At 38.1% G+C, this 19,181-nt stretch overlaps 2 protein-coding genes across 7 annotated transcripts; both read left to right on the forward strand.

The window, feature by feature from the left end:
- The first annotated feature begins 790 nt into the window (after positions 1-790).
- Positions 791-7,842, forward strand: arfip2a (ADP-ribosylation factor interacting protein 2a). 6 transcript variants are annotated; one of them, XM_079481036.1, is made up of 11 exons: positions 832-1,001; positions 2,471-2,575; positions 2,721-2,768; positions 3,370-3,478; positions 3,592-3,654; positions 4,376-4,456; positions 4,875-4,990; positions 5,126-5,347; positions 5,774-5,931; positions 6,021-6,195; positions 6,279-7,832. In XM_079481036.1, exons 2-11 carry the CDS (start codon positions 2,480-2,482, stop codon positions 6,432-6,434), a joined length of 1,224 nt encoding a protein of 407 aa, XP_079337162.1. In that variant the 5' UTR covers positions 832-1,001; positions 2,471-2,479; the 3' UTR covers positions 6,435-7,832. The 6 variants fall into 6 exon arrangements, with proteins under 6 accessions (XP_079337166.1, XP_079337164.1, XP_079337162.1 ...); XM_079481038.1 differs by lacking the exon at positions 3,592-3,654 and having other exon boundaries at positions 801-1,001; positions 6,279-7,842; XM_079481037.1 differs by lacking the exon at positions 2,721-2,768 and having other exon boundaries at positions 855-1,001.
- A 360-nt stretch (positions 7,843-8,202) lies between these two features.
- fhdc4 (FH2 domain containing 4) lies at positions 8,203-18,567 on the forward strand. The gene is made up of 12 exons (XM_079482114.1): positions 8,203-8,344; positions 9,208-9,556; positions 11,299-11,360; positions 13,244-13,346; positions 13,491-13,576; positions 13,745-13,845; positions 14,065-14,135; positions 14,250-14,357; positions 14,462-14,532; positions 14,718-14,835; positions 15,067-15,231; positions 16,097-18,567. Exons 2-12 carry the CDS (start codon positions 9,218-9,220, stop codon positions 17,228-17,230), a joined length of 2,358 nt encoding a protein of 785 aa, XP_079338240.1. The 5' UTR covers positions 8,203-8,344; positions 9,208-9,217; the 3' UTR covers positions 17,231-18,567.
- Positions 18,568-19,181: the final 614 nt, after the last annotated feature.

Here is a 19,181-nt window from a genome sequence, read left to right on the forward strand (position 1 = left end):
CTCGGAAATGTGTCAAAATATGGAAGTAAAATCAATAATTTAATTTAATAAAAAAATTGTTGAAAGGGTCCTGTAGTTTAGTCACTTTAAATAAACCGTATGGTACATTAACATCTAGCGGTGGAGTGGTTCTTTGTGACATTCAAATTAAAAGGGTGAATGAGGTAAATAATGTAAAAAATACAAAATGTTTAACACAAAGTAAATGCGTATCTTGAAAGTTTTAGCATTAAACAAACAATAATAGATGTTATATATGACATTTATGAAATTGAGCTTTCCTGTTGCTCAGTGATGCAATGTAAGTCGCTTTGGAAAAGAGTAAATGTAAATATATGTAAAATATCAATGGAATCACAAAGTGCCCAAATTTCTCAACTAACAGCAAATCAGATCACTTGTTACAGCACTTGAGGGTTAAAGAACTATACAGTCAGATAAAGAAACTGTTCTTGCCAGATTCGGTTTAGAGAAATTATGCTCTCATTCCTGGAGTTATACTGACACCACCTGGTCACACGGAGTACACACGCAGTCTCTCTCCCCCTCCTTTATTTTATTACAAAAACGTCTATTTGTTGTAACGTTAAGGGTAATTTCCACATGAATTGTAATTTGTGAAAAAAATGCATCACGTTATTGCTTCAAATTACAATAGGCGGTTCGACTTCGTGTGGTGCTGCGCATACCGATCGGCGTAAAACATCAAAACACCGCGAGAGCAAATCAAAAGCTCAGCTGTTCAATCACTCTCGCGGTATTTTTATGTCATGCGCCTATCCCCCTGCGCAGCGCCGCTTGAAATCGGAACGGTCAGCAAACCAGACGGATCCCTGTTGTCACTTCCGCTTGCGGAGAACGAATGGGATTTGCGACGGAAAGGCTTGACAGAGAGTATTTCCTTCCCAAACGGCCATTAAACACACACATCGCGTTTTTAACATGGAATAATCTTAAATGATCTCCGCGTTGTTGAGATCAGCGGTAGATGCGTCGTGCAGGTGAGTAAATCTGCAGCTTTGACGGGAGTAAAATGGACTGCACGGGTCGAGCATCCTTCCTATCTCGATGTGACACGTCGCAGCGCGAGCAGAGCTGACCTCTGCGTCTATTCACACTGTAGTGTTAAATATAATCCTTACATTCGCATCTTTTGTCTATATTGCGTCTATATGGTGTTGTATTGCATGGGCCTGAGAATTCTGCACATACCCATCTGAAACGATAGAAATCTTCATAATTTCTAACGGATTGGTTATAATGGACATTGCATTAGTTTTACTTAATGAAAACCCTAATGGTCTCTGTGGGTGTCTACTGGTAATGTTTTGTGTTCTATTGGGATGTTATCTAGTGGATAAGAATAAATGCAACTGATATAAGGTCCAGAATCTAATGGAATTTTTATGTAATACATTTAGTGGTAAAGACTAGAGTTTAGGGTTCATTGCGTTTTAGACTTTGTATTGTTTTAGCAGGGTAATTTAAAGCATCACAAAACAATGGTTTTATATTAAGACGCCTTTATATCTTTTAAATGGGCTGGGCATCAAATACTCTTTTGACCTTCTTGTCTGCAGTTTCGTGTTTCCCCTACTTGTGATTGGTTCGTGCACTTAGGTTGCTGCTTTGTTGATTGGTTACTATTTCTAAAGCCCGCCTCCACACCTATTCCTTACCTTTACCTTCGTTTGGGAAACGAGGGGAGTCAGAGTTTGATCTGTGCGTGCATTTTAAAAACCACGTATTTCAGAAGTCCGATTGTTTCGTTAAGCTATTAATAGTTTTAAGAAAGTTCAGTTTTAGCCGAGGCGAAATTTGCGTTGAATGCGCGATGATACTTGCAACGTGAGCGCTTGACGTGACGCGCCGCAAAGCCACGTTTTGGTAGACGCGTGTGAAGTGACCAGAGACTTGTGCAAAGACAACCGCGAGAATAAACAAACCTAAAGATAGAAAGTCGCGACATACTAAAAATGCGCATCTGATAGAGAGTAACGAGCGATTAATACCTACAGTACAGACCCCTTGAACACCAGTTTATAACAGTGTATCATGTACTGTACTCTCGTTGTTTGTGCAAATATATATTCATACTTCATTCTCACACATGTTGTCTATCTTCCTACTGTATACATATGTTATAGCCAGAAGAGAAATAAAGAATACATCTCATTATCCGAGCTTAATTTGAAATCTTTAGTACATTTTCCTAACTTGTCTACAGTATAGCTATGGTGATGTTTCAAATAAACTGTCATTTATATTTAATATTTAATAAATAAAGTCGATCTAAGAAAAATGAGGTATGAGATATAGAATTATAATGGGGGATTGGTTATTCCACCCACCCCACATTTATAGCATATGGTGCTATGTATTCTTACATATAATAATATAATGTATGCATTATAGTAATATTATACATTTTGGCTTTGAATGGTTTCTTTCTGAATGTCTTGTGTTGTAGACATCCATCATGACGGACAGTATTTTAAGCAAAGCCGCTACCATGGAAATTCCCATCAACAGCAATGGGGACACAAGGACGGCAGAAGAGGACAGTCTTGAGCAGGTGCGTGTCCACTGTACATCATATCTGATCAACATCAGGCCCATCACCAAACCTGAATTTGACTCAAGCGAGCTTGAGTGCACATGTGTGTCTTTATTTTTGTCATCATCACATTTTCTGTTTCTTTATGTCTTGTTTCGCACAGATTGGTGGGAGCTTAGATGAGATTGTAGGCAAACTGCCAGTGGCCATGGTGAGGGCGAGATTGTGGGTGTATTTGTAGCCCTGTTCCTTCTGACTTATGTGGTGGATGCATATTAGCTCACATGATAGTTGTTATCTTAACTTTGTGTTGGGGAAATGTGGGATTTACCGGAGCTGTCTGTGGATAGATGGGGAATTTAAAACAGTCATGTGAATTGTTTACTTTGCATGTTCATAGGGATTTATAGATTTTGTGATATCATTGTTGATTCTTTTGAAGGTTTTTAAAGAGTTGCTAAACACAACATATCAAGGCATTCGTTTTTAAGACAATATGCTACTTTATTAATGGTTGTTTTAAATACAAGCAGTATTTAATACAATAAAGTTACTTGTATAAAGTATAAAAGAAGAGGACAAATGTACTGTATATGATGAATACATAGTGTTGTATGACAGAACTTTGCCTAACCGTATGTCCTTCATGTGTTGATCCTCTGTTTTAATCCCTAACTATGTCCATCCCTACATGGTGTGCACAGTTTGTACTACATGTGTGTGTTTGTATGCATTGTAGATTATAATGCACCACAATAACAAACAAATACTGATTTGCCACTATGTTGTCCTCTCTACTGTGTCATTTTTAGGACTTGCAGCAGGTCATGGTGTCTGGACCCAACCTGAATGAAACCAGTATTGTGTCTGGAGGCTATGGGGGGGCAGCTGAGGGCATCATACCCACCAGTTCCATCAAAGGTAACAAATCTTAAAATTCGACATTTACGCTCAATAGTTATAATGAGTTTAGATCTGGGTTTTTGAGTCATGTGTCTGTCAAAGATTACATAATTGCTGCCGTGTACATCTAGGACCAGGCATTCGTTTCAACCCGGAGTATTTTGACAGAAGATGCGGTCACGCCCCCAAACCAGGTGTCTGTGTGCGCATACAAACACGACATCCTCATTTTATAACCTTTATCCTTGCAGCTCCCTGTCTTTTTTAATCTCTGGGCATAAAAAGCTCTTTGGGAAAAAGTGTTAGTTAGCTTTCTAACAATAAGCATTTGGCTCTTTTTACAGGGTATGGAGGACAGTGGCATGTTGGATGCATGTATTTGTCCTAAATCGTGACTTTCTGTAAATGTACTGTAAACATATTTGTAACAAAAGGCATTGTTGTTTGCTAAGTGGATTGCAGGATGCACAATAATTATTTGAATGGTGTGTTTTTATGATCAGTAACATGGTTGGCCTTGACAAAATAACATGCCAAAAATGCATGTAGCTATTTTGTTTTTCATTCATTTTAACCATCTACTTGTAATGTTTCTTACCCAACCATTTTTAACTGCATCATTTTCTTCTATTTCTATCACCTTGCTTCTATAAACATTTCTCTGCTTCACTGTTTATTTTGTTGAAACATATTGTTATGCATAACTCAAACATTAGAATGATAATCAATATTATTATTTGTTTAAATATCTAAATGTGTTTTCAGCTGTGAGATCATGTTATACATTACAAATAAAAATACAAATGTATACCCCAAACCCCCAAAACGTTGTGACCCCCCCCCCTCCCCAAAGGTCTTTCACAAACGCTAAACCTCCATCACATTACTCCATCCTCTGTAATTCATTCATTTCAGACATCCGCTCCAAGTCCAGGGGCATCATACCCAGCCAATTAGCTGCCAGTCGGATAGCAAACCAGCCAGGACATTATCAAGGTATATCAGGGACTCCCCATCATTTCCTGTCACTCCCAGACATCCTTTCATTTCATAATATCAGCCAATTTGTATTTACCGTCACCACACCTTTTATTCTTGGACTCTTGAATACATTTTTCAGACTGGGTTGAGTATAACAAGTGAATGTTGTACTCAGAATTCAGAAATTAGCATTGTTGTAATATCTTTTTAATAAAGTATTGAATATTGCTTGCTTTTCACATTAGTGAGTATATGATATATATTTACAGTTCATGCAGAACAGATGTTTGGTATTGATAGGTATTAAAGGTTTTTTAAAGCCTGTAGAGGTTTATTGATTTGGTATTAAAGGTGTGCTAAAATGGTCAGGGTTTGTTAGCAAAGGTTATTTCCATGATTATAATGAAACTGTGCTTAAATTATCCCCTGTCAGCTCCCAACATGCACCATAGCAACAGCAACCCATCCATGATATCAGAGGAAGCCACAAGAGGAGTAGCCGTAGAAAAATTTGACAACGTGAAAAAGTGGAGCATCAACACCTACAAGGTTCAGAACATTCACTCGATTGTATTTGAGAACATTGGAGTATAACTTTTATAAATTTTTACGCTAAAAAGAAGCTCTTGTATGTTGTGGCTGCTCGTGAGTTAAAATGTTTCCGCTCTGTTTTATCTTCATCAGTGCACAAAACAAATGTTTTCAGAACGTTTTGGCCGTGGTATGAAAACTGTGGACCAGGAGCTTGAGGCCCAGATCGATGTACTAAAAGAGACCAAGTTAAAATACGAGTGCATTCTGAGACTTGCACGAGCGCTCACCAATCACTTTTACAACATGGTGCAGACACAGCAAGCTCTTGGGGACACCTTTGCTGATCTTAGCCAGAAATCCCCAGAACTTCAGGTACTGATTTTGTGTCCCAGCCAGTTTATAGTCTGTATCTATATCTGACTACGCAGCGCATTTTTGTGTCCTCTCACACAGAACACAACAAGTGAGTTAGCAAAAATTAAAAAGCACACCGACTAAACAGATACGGTATAACCCAGTTCTTTTCCAGGAAAGTGACAACTAATCTTTGACCTTTCATTGATTTATATTTATTGATGTTTTCTATTGATAATTTTTTGCATTAAAGCTAAAAATATGGGTTTTCTTATGATATACCAGCTTTTCTCTGAGAGTGAAAAGAAGTTTGGTCGCACACATTGTAAAAACAATCGATGTGCATTATTGTGTTGCATCACTGTAAATAGACCTTATTAGTTTTGTTGGTTTAATGTACAGTTTGATATACGTTTAACCTAAACCTTATTTAAACCCTTCAAGGATGAGTTTGGCTACAATGCAGAGACACAAAAACTGCTATGCAAGAATGGAGAGACGCTCCTTGGTGCCATCAATTTCTTTGTGTCCAGCATTAATACATTAGTCAACAAAACTATGGAGGACACTTTAATGACCATCAAGATGTATGAGAACGCAAGGTAGGAAGCGTTTTTCCTGTGTCATCTTAATTCTTCATAAAAGATTGTAACAACTTACACCAAAAACATTTTCCTCCTTCCTTTTTTAGACTCGAGTATGATGCCTACAGGACAGACCTGGAGGAGATGAGCGCAGGTCCGCGAGATGCCGCAACCATCATGCGCATCGAAGCGGCTCAGCAACAGTACCAGATCCACAAAGACAAGTACGAGCGGCTGCGGAGTGACGTCAGCATCAAAATCAAGTTCCTGGAAGAGAATAAGGTATCATGAAATCATTTATTTTGAATTCCTGTTACACATAAGATTGGTCAATACCCATATTTACTGTATATATTGGTTTTCAGGTGAAGGTGATGCACAAACAGCTGCTTCTGTTTCACAATGCCATCTCTGCATATTTTGCCGGGAACCAGCAGCAGCTGGAACAGACTCTCAGACAGTTCAATGTGAAGTTGAAGCCGCCGGGTTCCGATAAACCATCGTGGCTCGAGGAACAGTGATCGCTTTGTCAATATGTAGAGACATGTAGAGACACTCTGGAAATCGAAGCTGGATGATCAGGGATGTAAACGTTCTTTAAATGTGATGTGTATGAATGAGAATGCAGTTTTATGTTGCCAAACCCTGAAAAGATGCCCAGATTTTAAAGCCAGAAATCTCAAAAGTGTATTAATTGAGGTTATTCACACGGTTTATGGAAACTGTAAGCTTTCCTCATGCCTTAATTTACTACATATACAGTATCTTCAAAAGCAAAATTACTAAAAATGACACGGTAAAAAACGGTCACTTTCTGTAAACATTTGCTTTTTCTGAGCATTCATCTTGAGTGTGTATTTACAGATCTGTTCAGTATCCAGTGAGCACCGCTTGAGCCAATTGTTCTGTTTTAATATATTACCGCTGAAAGGTAAGAATGTTGTGCTTGTGCGTTTGTAATGTTAGGACGTGAAGGACTGTGTCAAGTGGAAAGAAGATTGCTGAGATATTGTTAATAATATATTTATATTTATGTATAGTGTGAAGTCCCACGTATGGAATTAAAACACATTTGAAGGCGAACAAATCTGACTAGTTTGCATTGTCATGTATATTATACACAAAATGCTGTCATCCTTTACTCCTCATGTCATTTCAAACCTGTATGATTTTCTTTCTCTTGCAGAACACAAAATGATATATTTTAAAGAATATTGGCACCCATTCACTTGCATTAGTTTTGTGTCCATACAATGGAATTGTTCAGTTACCAACTTTCTTCAAAATATCTTCCTTTGTGTTCTGCGGAAGAACCTTGCCTTGCCTACAGGTTTGAAATGACAAGACGGTGAAGGTGATGACAGAATTTAAATTTTTGGGTGAACTATTTCTTTATTTCTTGGGAATCCGACCATCATGCTGTTGTATTTTAAAGCAATGCTGGAGTCTTGAAGGAGTATTTCGGGTTTTTTTCCTCATCTTGCACAATTTGATTACGCTGAAGCAAGATCTACCTTGACTCATATCCCACTTCTTGCATTGAGCCTGTTGACTAATGGGTCTTCATCACAGAGAGTTTGTAGTATTTCATAATAGTCCTGGGAAAGTAAAAAATGCATGAGACCATTTTTTTATATTTGAATTTAAAATGTTATTTATTGGCTTGGTTTATGGAGAAAAACTATAGCCCAACGTTTCCAGCTAAAGCATACAAAGTTACTAAAAATGTTTCAATGGAAAATGTTTAAATGAACTTAGGTTGCCATTCAAACACTATAAGACCATTTTAAACATTGCCGTTAATTCCCACGCAAACCACATAGTTTTATATTCCAGTAAAAATACTTTTTTGTCCAATGATTGGATAGCATCTATACAATGTGTGATAAAATGTATAAATAAAATGGATTTATGAAAGTAAAAGTGCATTAACCATGTCTATTTAATGATTTAGACAGATGATTTATATCACCATGCTTTTACTAATGTTTATGGATCTTATACTGAGAAAATGATAAATGTGTTTACGATAGTTTGGCTGCAATTAGGGATTTGTTTACTGTTGTAAAACTACAATTATTGTAAGCTATTCATGTTATTGTGAGTCGTGCATTATTTATAAAATAAGAGTAATTCACGCTCAATTTAACAAAAATAACTCAAAGATCTAACGGAACTTGCTGTCTTTAGGTAAAAAAATGCTTTGTACAGTGTACATGTGTACATATACAGTGAGTGACACATAAGGCGTGTAGAACAAGCGCTGACGGGTTAGAGAGATGGGCGTGTGTTACAGGTAAGAGAGATTTCAACATCACGCGACCCGCTGCGCTATTTGACGCTGAACATGCAGCGTGTTCGTCTCTTCTGGCGTCTGGAGCGAGAATATATTTGGATATTATCAAAATAGAGTTGGACATCTCACAAACAAGTAGGCTCCATTTATTTATATTGTTTAGAGTTACAGTGTTACTTAAAAATATTACTAATGGAAAAAATGGAAAGGATTAGCCTATATGGTTATAATGAGAGTTGTAATGTTTTACTGAAATTAAACGAAGTTGATGATGATTTTCATTGTAAACAGCTGATGGTTCATAAGGCTTTTGTGATGCAAACCAGTTGAATTTGTGTTGTTCTTTAGCAGGGTGTGAGGTAACATACAATTATTTTCCACCAGAAAATCTTTCCATGGACTGCCCTGATGTAATATCTTTTGCATTACTATTTTTATTTACGGTACTCTGATGCTGGGTTGAACGAAGAGACAAGTCTCCAAAAAGGGACAAAACCCAACTATTAGGTTAAATGAACCCAGAAAATTTTTATATTTGAACCAACAATGGGTTAGACAAGTATAGTACCCAACAGCTTTAGGTTTGTCCTTTTTTATCCTAATCATGGGGTTCAAAATAACTCTGCAAAGCTTTTTATAGTGTTGTATAGTTCAATTTAGTTGATCTAAAATAACCAGAGTATATACAGTATTAAACAACCAAATACCATGAAGGTAACATCAGATGTATGTACTGTCTGTATTTATTTATTGAAGTCTAAACGCGTTTCTATACATGACGTAACTGGTTTGTTGACAGAGATGATGTCAAAGTTTTGTACTGCACTATTGCAGCCTACTGTTTTCATTGTCCTTGTTTTGTTAGTAAACTTACCGGTGGCTATCATAAGTTACTTTGTAACTTCCCCCCACGCAATTTCTTCCTCTAGTTAAACCACAGCAGATCATAGACGTTGAGTTTCAATATTGTTTTTCTTTCTGCCTTCACCTAAAAACAGATAATGGAGCATGTGTGACATCCAAAAAATGGCACCATCACCGCCACCGCCACCCCCTCCCCCACCTCCTCCACCACCTCCACCACCCCCTGACCTCTTCCCGGGTGGAGGCCTGATTCATAGAGGGCCGACACGGGCATCTAAAATGCGTAACTTTAATTGGGAGGCCATACCTAAGGACAACGTGCTTGGCAAACATAACATATGGACAGCTGAGAAGAAAACAGATTTCGATCTGGACACCAAACATATGGAGGAGCTATTCAGCCGCAAGGACCAGAAGCAGGTCCAGGCCACCAATCGACGGAGTATACGACAATCCCCTAGCAACATCTCAGGACCTGAAGTGGTGAGTGAAGTGGAATAGTCTGGAATGTTGGCTTATGTCTGCGGGATTAAAGTGGGTGTCTCCGGATGATTGAATCACTGGGATGTGCTTAAAGTAACCTTAGCACTAGGGTTGGGTTTGTCCCACCTATCCCACTTACATTTACATTTAGTCATTTAGCAGACGCTTTTATCCAAAGCGACTTACAAAGAGTTCGGGGAGCAATAAGGGATATGTCATAAAAGAGCAATAGTACATTAGGTGCTACTACAGAGTTACTAGTTTCAACAAAAGCTAGACCACTATCTGTTGAGAGAAGAGGGTTAGTGTACATTTTCTTTCTTTCTCATTTGTCTGGCAAGTATTCACAGAAGAAATGTGTTTTAAGTAGTTTTTTGAAGGTTGTGTGAGATGTGGTTGACCGGACCGCGTTAGGAAGAATGTTCCACCAGGAAGGAGTATGAGCGGGAATGTGATTAATGAAAGAAATATCTGATATTTCTTATATAAAATACATTACTGTTACTTTGATTTACAAAAGGGCTGAAATGAATTCATCTCATAAATGCAGAGGAGGTGATGTAATTGTTATAGTTTTGCATAAACCGTTGCTTTATGGTTCATTATCCACCACATAGTGCATTTATCAGGTTTTTCCATTTCCCTATTAATGGGTAATGTGGTCTACGAGTGAGTGACCACTATTTTTGTGCTGCCACCATATCACTTCCAGTTTAGCTGCATAATAAATTCAGGATAAGGTTGTCTGGTTATTCTCTTTTTAAGAACCGGTTTTACTTCTCCCAAACTCACATAATACAGAACTAATGTCAGGTAGATAAATATATAAAAAAGGAAGTCACCTAAAAGAAAACTCAAATAAGCTTTCATTTTACATTTACGCATTCAAGACATACGTTTTTCGCAGTACGTGGTTTTCCCGGGATAAAACCCACAAATTCTCAGCTACTCAAGTTTTACATGTTATGATGTCATTATCGCGATTTGTCATAGTATGGCTCGCTGCCAGAAACAACACTGTTTTTCTAGTAACGCGAATTGTCACGTAACTTTCTCTCCCAAATAATACCTCGAGTCATTCCGAGGACAATGCCGTGTCCTTTCTGGACGCCATTTGGTAATTGTTTTCCTTTGATCTACAGGTGGAGCGATTTTTGCTTTTTGAGAAGTGTTTACATAAGGTGGACTCTTACAATGTTGAATGGCTTACATTTTCAATGTAGAACTTCTCATTTTGCAGCCCTTGAATAAAAACATCAATGTGATTTAGTTAATTCAAGAAATTAGTTGGGAGGGTTGTTATTCATGGGTCATTATTAGTTAATCATGATTTGATTTGCTAATTATAAAACAGTCGGTTGGGTAATGACTTAAACCCAGTCTACAATCTCTTTATATTAAAGGCATAGTTCACCCAAAAATAGAAATTCTGCTCATTTATGCACCCTCATATGATTTAAAACCTATATTACTTTCTTCTGTTGAACACAAACCAAGATATGATGAGAAATGCCTAGTGATTTTGTGTACATACAATGGAAGTCAATGGGGACCAATGCTGTTTGGTTACCAACATTCTTCAAAATATTTTCTTTTGTGATGTGCAGAAGAAAGTCTGAATTTTCATTTTTGAGTGAGACAGCCATTTATTATTAATCATTTAATTTAACTAATACTAACAATAATGGTCTATATTAAAGCTTTACTCATTTTAACATCTTATAACTGTGTTGTTTATTTAGGTGTCCATTCTCAACTCCAAGAAGAACATGAACATTGGCATTTTCCTTAAGCAGTTCAGAAGGTGAGTGCCCAATGAAATTATTAGAGATCATTCAGTAGTCATACAAAACAACCTCACATGCCTCTGCAAGCCGAATTCTCCTGACAGAATCAGTCCACACTTTTTACCCAGAGCACAGCTCAAGGGATAAGACAGGGTTCACATTATTCACATCATCAGCAGTTCCCTTAATCATGGACTGTTTCACCTTTGATATTGACTTAAAAGTTTCACTTTGACATGTTAATGAGTAAATCAATATTCTGGGTGCTGGAGCTTCTCGTGACACCAGTTTGGCGTGCTTGCTTGTGTGTGCGCACTGTGCAGTGTATAGGTATCAGCAAGATGGGGCTTGTTTAGCAGTGGTATTTATTTTGTTGCTTTGACAAGAAGAGGAGATTAGATGTTAGGAAATCACAACAGGTTGAAGTTTGTTCTGACTGACTCACATTGTGGAAGTCTGTGCATGGGCAACTTCCCCTGTTACCTTTTAAATGAGATTTGTTTTGGAGAACAATATGAACTGTACTTTATCATTGCTTTGCTATGTCAAAGGTGACTTCGTGAGGTGTGTATTGTCTGCACAAAATATTTGCAAAAGAAAACCTTTGGTAACACTTTATGTTTGTATTTTTTAACATTAGTTAATGCGTTAACTAAAATTACCTATCAATGAACAATATTTCTAGAGCGTTTATTAATATTAGTTTCTGCATTTACTTAACGTTTTTAAAATCTAACACTGTAACTGTGAACATTAACTGATGCACAGTGAACTAATATGAACAATTGTATTGGCATTGACTCATTAATAAATATTTTTTGTCCGTTTTTTTTTCTCATGTGGCAAGTAGCCATGTAATAAGTGGGATAATGTACAGGCAGCCAATAGTCCGCTTCGCATCAGGTCCTGATGACACTGTCGGGGTCATTTCTGCGATAACAACCTGCTGCCTGTACATTATCCCGTACTTAATAAGGATTAATAAATGCTGAAAAACTATAATGCTGATGGTTAGTTCATGTTATTTAATGCACTTACTAATGTTAACAAAATAAAACCTCATTGTAAAGTGTTGCCAACATTTCTTAGGCAGGTTTCCCCAACACACTTTGTGAGCTGCAGTTCCACTACGGTGTAGTTTTTTTTTTGTTATAACAGTATATTATAACCATAAATTGAGCATTGTCTTTCCATAGTAACCATAGTTTAACCATGATATTTGTAGGAAAATTATGGTATTACAAATGGTAGTCTACGAAAAAGCAATACTTTTTACTACACTTTTTAACCATGGTTAATATTTCCAAAAAGTCTCTCATTGGTTGGAAACATAGGCAGTCCAGATCTAATTTAACGGCATGGGTTGTGTCATTGTTGCTATGTCAGGGCACGCAAGCAAACAAAGCAATGTTTTAATAGCACCACCGCAGTATTTACTTTCCTCTGGGAAATCAACGTACTAATGGCTTGTTTATTACACACGTTACATTTATAATGACGTTATAAATTACATGACAACCTGCTTGTTCTTAATGGGTTTTTCGCGCTGCGTCGTGCGGCATCCATTGTGGACAAAATGTTAAATAATAATGGTTACTAATGCGTTTTTAACGTCTTTCGTTGCGTTGCACCGGTCGCGTCCGGTGTAGACACGTTGTTAAAAAGGCGACAGTGCCACGCCTTAACATGCTGCTTTAGATTGTTCCATAAATTGTAACAAAGAGTACAATTTGAATAACTTATTGAATATTTATATCTAACTACCATAATGGCATTTATAAGTGATATTGGTTGAAATCCAGCTTTAGTGATCATTTTGGTGTAGTTTGTAAATGACTCAACAAAGCAACTGATCTCCAATCTTCTATTTTGTTTAATCCATCTCCACCCATACACACAGGTCAGTGAATGAAATGATAGAAGACATCACCAACGGTAAAGGAGAAGGATTTGGTTCTGGAAAACTAAAGGAGTTGTGCAAACTGTTGCCAGAGGATGGAGAGGTAGGTGCCTCACGAGTCATCCATTTAGTAATGTCAACATCAAGCATTTTAATAATTGTTTTAATACAGATTAAATAAAACAGTTTTTTCGGCTTTTTTTTAAATAACGTTCACCGCTATTGTGTTGTTCACTTGTTGTGATAGGTGCGCCAGCTTCTTGATTTTAAAGGAGACTATTCGACTCTCTCAGAGGTGGATCGCTTCATGGTTCAACTTGTCAGTGTTCCAAGGTGGTTTAAACAACATACACCCAATACATAGGTTATAAACTTGCCATCTCATGTTCTAACGTTATAATCTCCATCATCAGATATTGATATTTGTGAATTTGAAGGTCACTGTAGATCTAGGTGGACTTTAGATCATAAAGTGTATTTATTTTTGCTTTCTTCCTCTAGCTATGTGGAACGGTTGAACTGTTTAGTTCTGAAAGAGGAATTCCCTCATTACATGGATGAGGTGAAGGATTCTATTGCCATCATGACTGCTGCCGGAAGAGGTACATAGAAAAAGTTTTAATGCATATCGTAAAACTATTACAATAAATTGTGCATTTAAACTATCTAAAAAAGTCAACATGCTCTTTTCCCCTTTTTGTAGCAGACAAGTCATATCTTGTTTCACGTATTGTTTATAACTGTATTTAGCCGTAGTAAGAAGTTTTTACATAACTGTAATTGTATCCTGTAATTGTAATTGTCTATAAAATATCTTTCAGAGCTTTTGGAATGCGTTGATCTACATTCAGTCATCCGACTGGTTTTGAAGACAGGAAACTACATGAACTCTGTGAGTGAACTATACCTTGTTACACTTGTTTAAAAAGTCGGTTAGCCGCAAAAACAGCATATTACATGGCACGCATGAGTGTCTACACTGTCTTAGTCTCAATCTGTCCTGCAGGGGGGGTATGCCGGCAGTGCTGTGGGATTTCGCATGACTTCTCTCCTGAAATTAGCTGATACTAAAGCCAACAAGCCTGGGATGAACCTAATGCACTATGTTGTTATGGTAACAAGGTTTCATGCTATATACTTTAGTGGTTCCAGAACTCATGCCATGTCAGAGTCTGACTAAATTATGTTTACTGATATACCTTTCCATTTGAACCACAGCAAGCTCAGAAGATAGATGAGTCGTTGTTGAAGTTCCCAGAACAACTTGGGCACATTGGTGAAGCAGCACGGTATGAGAAAGCGTTTTAAAATTGAGATAAATGAAAATAAAATGTTTTATCTATTGCTTATGAAAAATAACAGAAGATCGTGGGCTTGTCTTAGGACGATATATAGTGTTCAAATAAATGCAAAAAACATGGTACAATATCAAGTTCTATTAAAAATGCGATACTGTCTGTTTTCCCCACTAAAGGATACATAAACAGGAAATAGAGGCGGACTTTCAAAAGAAAGTGAGCAAAGTTCAGGTGTCAAAACAGAATGCTGGTAAACAACCAGATCTGGAAGAACAGATGAGGTATTTTTTGCAGGTGAAGTGCTTTATATCTCACAATTCCTTAAAACCTGTTTAGATAATCTGTAAATATAGCATTTAGATTATTGGCCAAGGTCTCTGGACCTTCTCAGTATTAAATCCTATTGACCCGATTGATTCCTGATTCTCTGACAGCATCAGTACAGCATTTGTTAAACAAAGATAGCCAATACATAAAATAGAGTTTCTGTCACATGCTATCTTTTTAAAGTTCTGTCTTTTCTAGGATGCAGATACAAGGATAAAGGAAACTGAGGCCTCCTTTAAGAATCTGGATGCCGTTAGTGACTCGGTGGCTGGGTATTTCTGTGAGGATCCATCCCAGTTTAAACTAGAGGAGTGTTTCTCCATTTTCTCCTCCTTCTGTGAGAAGTTCAAAAGGGCAGTTCAGGTAAAACAATGCTTTTGTCTATTTGAACATGCATTACAGTTATTTTACTGCAAAGAAAACAAAACATGAACTTTAGAAACTCAGTTTTGGACTTAAATAGTGTTTTATTCTACAGAAGGGGTTATTTCCTCATTGTGACTGTCATCACATGACCTGCCCACATAGCGTTAGACGATATGAACCTAATGCCTTTACGTGAAAAAGTCCCTGAATAATTGTTAAATGTAAATAATTGTTTTGTTTCATTTTAACATTAATTTAAGAAGGATTATGTTTACACTCTAAAAAATGTGCTAAAAAAGTGATGTCATGGAAGAAATGTTCGCTCGAAAGTTCTTTAGTTTTTATAGTCTAAAGCAGGGGTCTCCAACCTTTTTGTAAGCGAGGGCTACCAAAATATCTAAAATCCTCTAGAGGGCTACTTGTTGATAACATAGTTTCAAACTTTAAACATGTGATGCCTTATTTTTACACTCACAGAACCTAATTCAGATTTCTTTCAGATATTTTTGCACTTGAATATATTAAAGCTTATAACACTTGCTAATAATAACCTTTCATGACGATGTAGCACATGGCTGATCGGTATAGTCACAGATTTATCAACTGTCTTGAGCATTATTGGTGAGCCCTGTGTTTAGCGGGCACCGTACAGAGTTCATGCGGGCTACCAGGTGCCCACGGGCACCACGTTGGAGACCACTGGTCTAAAGCAACAGAAAGGTTCTTCGTGTTAAAGGTTCTTTATTGAAATATTCAGCTTAAAAATAGTTATTCTATGGCACCGTAAAGCATCTTTATGTCTTTAAGAACGTGGGTATTACCAAAAGAAGTCAAAGTTTCATCATGTGTCTCCCCTCTTTAGGAAAACCTTGAACAAGAAAAGGTGGAGGTGAAGCGTAGGCAGAGAGAGCATGCCCACTGTGCTGCCAAGCGACGCTCCACGGCCACCTGCTCCACCAAAGACTTGGAAGGAGTTGCGCTGGAGTCTGTCCTGAAGGGGCTCCTTAACAATCGCGGATCGCGCCGGAGAGCAGGGACTGCCTCACCCGTGCGGACCAGTCTTGCTGAGATCACCTCGCAGGAAAACTGCTCCACCAAGAGCAAAGAAGTCAAAGGGAATAACTGGACTAAACCTTCCTTTCAATCCCCCTTTGCTTCGGACAACCTGAATAAAAGTGCTAGAGATGATGAGCCACCCAAGAAACTAGAGACCAGAAGCTCTGGTCGTCTGTGGAAAAGGGACGGTGTCAGCCGAGTCTCGGTGACTATGGAACAGGATGAGGAAAACTGCCAGACCGAGGAAGAGGTGCAGAATATGAGAGAGGTGTCACGTAAGGTACTGCGATACCAGTCGAGTCGGGGTAGCATTTCTTCTGGCGAGCCCCTCTCGCCGGTCCAATCTCCCAGACACTCGGTTTTCGAAGAAGACAAACAGTTGTTGATCATGGCTATAGAGGAAAACACTTCTCAATCCACCATTAACCCCATGCCTCTTCTGCAGAACCAAAACATCGGCCGCAGGCACACTATCGCATTCCCAGAAGGCAGTTGGGGAAATATCAGTATGGAGGATATATTTGTTCCCTGTAAAGTAAACGGATCTCCGGCTCCCCCTATTGGTAGTATTGGTAAAATGAAGTCTGTGGACTGCAACATGCTCACCACACAACAATCCATGACAGAAACAGTTAAAGACTCCATCGCAACGTTACTAAATTCTCGAGATCAGTTGGCGTGTGACTCATCACAGTCGCAATCTGCCGAGATTTCACAATCGCAGTCTGCTAATAAAACACACTTGTCTCAATCAACTGATTTAGAGACAGAGACCGAACACTGGCCTGGTAATGAAAAGAGAATAAATCACCACACCACGTCACCAAAAAACGGCAAAGAGACCTTCAGTTTTATGTCTTATTTTAAGCGTTGGCTCGATAAAGACAAGTCGATCAGTAGAGAGCTGACAGAGGTTGGTTCTGATAGCGTGGACCCATGATGGTGCGTAGTGACATTTTCTTTGTGGGATTAAAACGTGGTACTAAATCTGTGTTTTCTTTGTGAAAAACGGAAATGGATATTTTTATTTACATGTGGCCAACTGTGTGAACCAAAGAGAGCACATTGAAAAAACGAAATAACATAAGCATCTAAAAAATGTATTAGCCCTGTCTACAGGTTTATGATGTAAGGTCGTTCATAGGAATCTTAGGGTCGGCTAGACAGTTGGGGTGGAGTTTTTAAGGTGCATAAAGCCAATGTTGTGTACCCTTTTGCTACTTGGAAATTTGTAATACAAATAAAATGTACCTGCAATTCACCATATGCCACACTGCACTCAACAAAGCTGGCCTTGGTATTTATCTTATTACTCATTCAACTCGTTGCATGTACCTCAGAGACGGCTATTTAAAAATCATATTTTCATATTTATTGTTTTACCCGGGCAGATTTGTATAACACAGCACAAATCAAATGCCAGCTAGCTCATTCCAAGCCATGTTTCTGAAAATTCTCTACATGATCATTGAAGCCTTGCAGTTCCGCATCGTATGATAAAAAGCACTGTAGAATGAAACACTCAATTACATGACAAAAATGGGAAATGGAGTTTCATATACAGTAGTTTGTGTTTTTGAAGACCCCAGAAATTAAAAAAGGCCATTCCATAGCAGAAGATTGTGCATCTGCTCTCAATGTGGGGATGCTGGAATTGAGGAGTTGCTCACAAACCTAAACACTGAAGTGCATTTTATGCTGTTCCTTTACATGTACATGCTACAGCATTTTTATGCATGCGCATAATAAAAGTTTATTTTCAACTTAATGTGGTAATGGTCAAAAAAGTGCCTAAACAGGTGTTATCCTACAAGCAAATCTGGTGATGTTCTTGTCTAATGAAGAACAATGCGAAGCAAAAGCGGGTTATCCTTGATAAAGACATCGAGTGCTTAGTTAGTGAGAATAGATGACGTCAGAGGGTCCCGATAGACCTGCCTCAGGTGGTATACAGTCTTACAGCCCACCACCTAGACTACATCTATAACACCCTGAGACCCTGCGGGGGATGGCTGTCGGGAAGGGCGGATTTGGGGGATTGTGTGAGTAAATCATCAACAGACTCAAAGACATGAGAATAAGGCTCAAGCATTGTGTGTTGTATGGGATTTTACAACATACAATGAGATTACATTCATATTGACATTTTGTATTGTTGGTCTGTAATTCATACAAGGGTAATATGTCATAAAGGCTGTATACATTTGTATTGTTTTTATTCTGGATGATGTCATAATGCATTGACAATATTGACCCCTAAATCAATAATTTACCATCAGTTGTGTGTGTGTCTTTCATTTCTTTGATCAAATTGTAATAAATAGGACAATTTGTATTGAAAGAAATTAGATATAGCCTATATCATACATCCTATATATCAAGCAAAGTGCAAAACACAGACATCCAAACTAGGCGTTATATGCAGTCTATGGCTTGTGTACTGAAAAAAGCTTTTGTTTTTTAAAAAGAAGTGCAATGTGAAATAAATAAATTGACTGCTCTGTTTTTTTAAATATAACGTTTCTGGCAGAGCTCACCATCAGACATGTGATGGGCCAATGAGTAATAATCTTCGGTCTTAATGTGCCGTCTGCCGACATTGCTCTGTGAGACAGTCGGCTTCTGCCATCTGGCTGCCTCAGACTGGATGCAGTCTCCATAGCAACCACCACCTTACAATGAAAGCCCAAGACTATAGTCTTACCTCCCCCACCCCACTGTAAACAAAGCCCAACCCTTGGACTACGCAGCCTCACCCCACCCCGAACAGTCACCACATTCGCTAAACCGTATCATCAGAGGTCACGACTGACTCCTGATGCCAACATTTTGCCAAGTCATGTTGGCATGGCAGTGGTTTTCACATCCCCTTCAGCATTTTCAGCCTCTCT

Source organism: Barbatula barbatula (assembly GCF_947034865.1).
Source record: "Barbatula barbatula genome assembly, chromosome: 19".
Lineage (NCBI taxonomy): Eukaryota > Metazoa > Chordata > Actinopteri > Cypriniformes > Nemacheilidae > Barbatula > Barbatula barbatula.

What these genes read in the sequence shown, in the direction of transcription:
- arfip2a (XM_079481036.1), top strand. Translation starts at nt 2,480, where the DNA reads ATGACGGACAGTATTTTAAGCAAAGCCGCTACCATGGAAATTCCCATC. An exon ending in AAGAGGACAGTCTTGAGCAG is followed by an intron (nt 2,576 to 2,720) that starts GTGCGTGTCCAC and finishes TGTTTCGCACAG; the next exon opens with ATTGGTGGGAGCTTAGATGA. An exon ending in ACCCACCAGTTCCATCAAAG is followed by an intron (nt 3,479 to 3,591) that starts GTAACAAATCTT and finishes GTGTACATCTAG; the next exon opens with GACCAGGCATTCGTTTCAAC.
- fhdc4 (XM_079482114.1), top strand. Translation starts at nt 9,218, where the DNA reads ATGTGTGACATCCAAAAAATGGCACCATCACCGCCACCGCCACCCCCT. An exon ending in CAACTTGTCAGTGTTCCAAG is followed by an intron (nt 13,577 to 13,744) that starts GTGGTTTAAACA and finishes TTCTTCCTCTAG; the next exon opens with CTATGTGGAACGGTTGAACT. An exon ending in CATGACTGCTGCCGGAAGAG is followed by an intron (nt 13,846 to 14,064) that starts GTACATAGAAAA and finishes AATATCTTTCAG; the next exon opens with AGCTTTTGGAATGCGTTGAT.